General features: G+C 49.6%; 1 protein-coding gene across 3 annotated transcripts in view; it reads left to right on the top strand.

Moving 5' to 3' along the window:
* LOC118780407 (glutamate receptor-interacting protein 2-like) overlaps nt 1–5,596 on the top strand; it is a 35,132-nt gene extending 29,536 nt beyond the window's left edge. For all 3 annotated transcript variants that reach the window (XM_036532868.1, XM_036532870.1, XM_036532869.1), the window contains exons 20-24: nt 244–397; nt 2,487–2,604; nt 3,631–3,846; nt 4,071–4,217; nt 4,664–5,596. In XM_036532868.1, coding sequence (XP_036388761.1) covers nt 244–397; nt 2,487–2,604; nt 3,631–3,846; nt 4,071–4,217; nt 4,664–4,840 — 812 coding nt within the window. In that variant the 3' untranslated portion in view covers nt 4,841–5,596. The remainder of the gene's footprint in view (nt 1–243; nt 398–2,486; nt 2,605–3,630; nt 3,847–4,070; nt 4,218–4,663) is intronic.
* Nucleotides 5,597–6,000: the final 404 nt, after the last annotated feature.

Raw genomic sequence — 6,000 nt, 5'->3', positions numbered from 1 at the left:
TTGGGAGGGGGGGGTGTATTTGGCTGCCAGTGTGCACCGATCTTTGGGGGGGTGTATTTGGCTGGCATTGTAGCATGGTTTCACGGTGGTTCCGTTGGGGAGAACCTGTGCAGGGTAGACCAGCTCTCTGAGGCGTCCCGAGATGCTGTGCTGTGGTTGGCTGACAGAGAGTTTGTCCTCCCTGCTTTATTGGACACTTCAGGTCACTAACCTTCCCCCCCTTCAACTTCTCATCCACCACAGGAACTAACATCCACCAAGCACCAGGCCTCTCTTTTAACCCCCAGGAGTGGCGTAACACCAAGCAGCGGAACAGTACGCCCCCTGCTGGCAGGAGGAAGAACTACCCTCTCAGTGATGGGGGTTTTGGTGAGGACGAGTGGGACAAGCCCCCCGGGTGAGTAACGGTCACGGCGCCCAGGGGGCGCCCTGCAGCCTGAGCTTTGGTAGGAATGAGGAAGCAGTCACACACGCCGCTTAATAGTGATTATGCATAGCCTAATGATGGCACCCAGCAGGGTTAAACATATAGCGGTCAGATGGGCTGTCCCGTGCTGCGGATATTCCACCTTCATGAATATTCATACTGAGGCAACGAATCAGAGCATCTTTACCCTCAGCTTCAGTGCTCAGTACAGAACAGCACATCTGTGGCTGCTCCCTCCCTCCCTTTCCAAGAGTCAGTTCACCTGAGGAGAATGCAGGCAATGTATGGCCAGTCTGTAGGTGCCTTAATATCTATATGAGCATATGAATATGTAGCATGTAAGTACAGATAAGAGTACATGAATATACTTCATTCAAATGAGGTATTTGAATTAATATACTGCCAGCCTTCAATTGTTTGGCTGGTGTTAATATGCTGAATACTTCTTACATTGTGTAGGAGACTCAGGAGGGGCTCAGTTACAAATGGTGTTGCATCATGAAATATGGCTTTCATTTTTATTATTGGTGTTTTTTTTTCATTTTGTTTTGTTCTTTTTTTCCAATGTTTTGTGTACGTGCCATTCTGATCGGTGGTCTGTGGAGAAATGCACCTTGAAGATCCAGTCAAAATTGATACAATCTACTCAGATAAAAGAGTTTATGTTCTTATATAAACCCAAATATTTCACATTCAGGCAGAACTCATAAGGAGCTGGATGAGTGGATTTGAAATACCAATTCAAATTTATTCTAGGTTAATCCCCTGAACACTCCTAAAACCTAAAAACCTGAATATGATTTTATTTCTCTGTTTTTGTCAGTTATATACATGTGTATGCCACACAGTCAATGGTTCAGTATGTGAATCTGTTATAGTCTTAACATCTACATTCACTAGTTGTATATACTGTATTTGTCATGAGGTAAAAAAATCTAAATTTAATCAGCATACAGTTGATATCCAAAGCTAATCAGGGTGAGAATGGCCATCTGTAGCAGCCAACCAGCTTCAGTATGCAAATCCATCATTGACATGCACATGCATTTCCAGGCAGTTGAGGCAGTTGGTGCTCCTTTCGTCTGGTCACTGTGTGTGTGTGTGTGTGTGTGTGTGTGTGTGTGTGTGTGTGCGTGCGTGTGTGTGTGTGTGTGTGTGTGTGTGTGTGTGTGTGTGCGTGTGTGTGCGTGTGTGTGCGTGTGTGTGTGTGTGTGTGTGTGTGTGTGTGTGTGTGTGTGTGTGTGTGCGTGTGTGTGTTTTCTCTGTCCCTCTTAGGAGGTCCCCCATTTCCTGTCTGCGTCTGTGAGACCCTCCATCCTCTTCCCTCTGTTTTCACCACTCAAAAAGCCTTCATGTCCTGTGGACTCTTCTGTTTTCTATGTTTGTTTTTGGGATTTTTTTTTGATCCTGGTCTCTGAGTTCTCTGCTCCGTCTCAAGGGCTCTGGTGAAGGTCTGTTTTTAAATGAAGTGACTGAATGAAGATCAGTCCTGTCTCTCTGGGATCATCTGCAATGCCTTGCACAGTCAGCTGTGCTGCCTGCCAGCGCCTGCAGGCGGTGCTGCTGTTGCTGTGGCCGCTGCGCTGGGCGCATGCTGCTGTTGCTGTGGCCGCCGCGCTGGGCGCATGCTGACGTGCTGTGGCCGCTGCGCTGGGCGCATGCTGACGTGCTGTGGCCGCTGCGCTGGGCGCATGCTGACGTGCTGTGGCCGCCGCGCTGGGCGCATGCTGACGTGCTGTGGCCGCTGCGCTGGGCGCATGCTGCTGTTGCTGTGGCCGCCGCGCTGGGCGCATGCTGACGTGTTGTGGCCGCCGCGCTGGGCGCATGCTGCTGTTGCTGTGGCCGCCGCGCTGGGCGCATGCTGACGTGCTGTGGCCGCCGCGCTGGGCGCATGCTGACGTGCTGTGGCCGCTGCACTGGGCGCATGCTGCTGTTGCTGTGGCCGCCGCGCTGGGCGCATGCTGACGTGCTGTGGCCGCCGCGCTGGGCGCATGCTGACGTGCTGTGGCCGCCGCGCTGGGCGCATGCTGACGTGCTGTGGTCGCTGTGCTGGGCGCAGGTGTGTGGGCAGCGTGCAGCCGGACACCTCTGGCCCTGGGCAGGAGGACAGCTTCTGGAGCCGAGCACTGGAGGACCTGCAGACCTGCGGCCAGTCGGAGCTGCTGCGGGAGATTGAGGTAACCTGAGTCTCCACCCCAGACGGGCCCAAATCCCCAACACACTGACCCATGCTGGCAAGTTTTCCCCAACACACAGTTCCATTTAGGGATGGCTCGATACCACTTTTTCATGTCGATACTGCAACCTTGAGTGTCTGCCGATACGATACCAATTCGATACCATCTTTTTCCCTCTCTTAAACAACTAAGCTGTTAATAATACATTTGTCTGGATGCACTTTGCTTAACCTAGCTATCTAAAAACATCATGTTCAAACTGTGAAACAAATATTCTACTCCCCTAAAGGAAGAAATACATAGCCCACAACATGACCCAGTTATGCAATACTGCTGCTTCTTTTTATTTCAACTTTTTCACACACACAGAACTTTTAGCAGCATTTTTGATTGGTGTGCACCATTCAAACATTCAAAATGAAATTTAAAGTGCAACTTTTGCAAAAGTTGCAAAAGTTTAAATGTAAGTATTTAGAATAACAGGAGTTATAATTCGCTCAAAGTTGCTCAAAGTTTAGCCGAATCCTTTTGCACATAACTTATTTTTATGCTGTGTAGTGCGAATGTTACGTTACATGGTTCGTTATGTTTTCATTAGCGTTATTAAGCTTCTCATAGTTTTCAGTTAGCGTTTGCTATATTTTTAATGTTAAATCCTCAAAGCTAAAATTAGCTAGAGTTTTTTCCAATCTAGTTTTCTTATTGCACCGGTTTTAGCATATACGCTAAATGGCTAATCACACCGGTGTGACTGTATGCGCGAAAGGGTTTTAAGCATTTACGTGATAGTTTAGGCTAATGGATGGTATCGGATTATACTTTTTTTCCCCGATATCCGATCCAGTGATTTTGGCCAGTCTCGGACTGATACCGAGTATTGGATCGGGGCACCCCTAGTTCCATTTGATCCAATGATGAAGGCTTAGGTACAAAACTCATGTCAGTGTGGTCAAGGTTATTGGTGAGATTTGTGTGGATCTGATTTCTCTTGTTAGCTGCTCTCAGCGCTGTTGCTCTGTCCTGCAGGCCTCCATCATGGCGGGCAGTGCCCTCAGTCTGGGTGTGGATGAGGGCCACAAATCGAACCCAGACACCGTCAGACCGGCCAGGAAGGGGTCCCCGCTCCACACTGAGGCTGAGGGAAAGAGTCTGGTGTGCGAGTTCGAGAGGAGCTGGGAGTCCTACCCCATTAATGAGGAAGTCCAGGATACTCTGTCTCCCACTAACCTGGAGCTACTCAAGGTACGTCTCAGTGAGGTCACCTGAGGGCGTCTTGGTGAGGTCACCTGAGGGCGTCTCAGTGAGGTCACCTGAGGGCGTGGTCTCACCCTCTCTTCCACTCTGTGCTGTTGCTGTCCGTGCTGCACACCCCTGTCACGCACATCACCTCCCGCTCAGAATATTCACCTCCATCTGTGAGGTGTTTAAGCTCTGTGTTGTGAACACAAACCTCTCCCTGGCCCCAGGTAACGGTCACAAAGGACCCGGAGACCAATGACTTTGGTTTCAGCATATCGGACGGATTCCTAGAAAACGGAGTGTACGTCAACATGATCCGCCCTGACGGTCCCGCTGACCAAGCAGGACTCAGACCGTACGACCGCATTCTGCAGGTACTACACCAGCACGCAGCACTGAAGCTCTCTCTCCCTCCCTCTCTCCTTCTTCCTCTTCTTCTCTCTCTCTCTTTCTGTCTGTCTATCTCTCTCTCTCTCTCTCTCTCTCTTTCGTTCTCTCTCCACATGTCTCACTTTAGTGGCTGGCTGGACAGTTCTGCTGTCAGATATAAAGCCAAAGGTCTGAATGTGTTTAAAGTTTCATTTTAATGCTGAAATGTTTGGAGTTTTGCAGCAGCTAAGAGCCCATCTGTCACAGAGATGCTCAGAGAGAGGGCTCCTGTAACCGGGGGGTGCAGGTGGTCAGTGGGGAGGCCAGGGCCCTGGCGGAGGTTTGGGATTGGGATGGAGGTGGTTAACAAAAGCACATTGCTTTTGTGCTATTCCTTCTCCATGTGAGTAAAGCCACATGCAGTCTCCTCTCTGCTCCCCCCGGGTCACAGGTGAACCACGTTCGGACCCGTGACTTTGACTGCTGCCTGGTGGTGCCGCTCATCAATGAGTGCGGAACCAGAATGGAGCTGGTGCTGAGCAGGAACCCCCTGGCGCAGGCAGCCATGGGGCAGCCCTGTGAGGACCCCTCTGGGACAGAGTGCCAGGCCAGCACCATGGACCTGTGACTGACGGCACGCCCTGGAGCCCAGGCGACCCCCACCTCACCCCACCCTCATGTTTGGGTGTAATGAACCCGGCTTTACTTTTTGCTCTTTTCCTGTTTAATGTGAAGCTGTCATTTGTTTTGTCAACATGCACGCACACACAGACACGCACACACATATACCCGCACACACACACGCACACACACGCATGCACACACGTTTTCGAGATGTTGCTCTAGTCCAGCACTGCTGAACTCTCAGTGCACATGATCACATTCAGAGGATCTGGGGTTCTTTGCTTTAGTGTGGCCAGTTCTGTTCAGCCCCTAATTCATCTGCATTTCAAACTGTCATTCTGCCACCTCTCACCAAACCTCTGCCTCATGGGGGTGTCATATTTTAATAACCTCACAATCACAGCCTGTCCTTAATTTCACAGATTCTCTTTTGACCTTACTGGAACCACAGTGTCGTAGAGTGTCTCTCACAGGTATCAGCATGACCTCATTTATTTTGGCTCTCACCTGCTCGACTACATTCACCTGTCATTCAGAGTTATTTTAGTCACTGTGTGTCCATCTGGCTGCCAAGGTCAGATCAGCCATCTCTGTCATTCACTCACATTCCATTCACTCACCCGTAACTAACTCACTCACCCGAAACTCACTCAGCTGTAACTAACTCACTCACCCGAAACTCACTCAGCTGTAACTAACTCACTCACCCGTAACTAACTCACTCACCGAAACTCACTCACACGAGTCACATCTGCCTTGGGTTCACTCTGTCATTTTGTTTTATTTTTTGTATATATCTTGTTTATATCGCATTTGATCAAATAATTTTTATAAGCATCTTTTTTTCTGTAGGGACAGAAATTCTGCTGTATTCTGTTATTTCCTTGATGTACTGCTGGTGTGTGCGTGTCTGTGGGGAAAATGCACTTCACTGCCTCCTGTACCGTTTTCTCTATATGCATAACGTACATTATCGCCTGCTGGGTAGCCATGCGCACATGAGATAATGGCTCATACACATCATCATTAATAAGAATCTTTCATCTAGAGTGGCTCCAGGACACATGCACCTCTCTCTGAAAGCTCACCTGTGCTGTCCCAGCGGCAGCTGGCCGTCTCTCTCTCTGAGAGCTCACCTGTGCTGTCCCAGCGGCAGCTGGCCGT

The sequence above is a fragment of the Megalops cyprinoides genome, chromosome 7 (genome assembly GCF_013368585.1).
Source record: "Megalops cyprinoides isolate fMegCyp1 chromosome 7, fMegCyp1.pri, whole genome shotgun sequence".
NCBI classification, from domain to species: Eukaryota; Metazoa; Chordata; class Actinopteri; order Elopiformes; family Megalopidae; genus Megalops; species Megalops cyprinoides.
The sequence above is the reverse complement of the archived record's forward strand: the minus strand, read 5'-3'. Positions and strand labels throughout refer to the sequence as shown.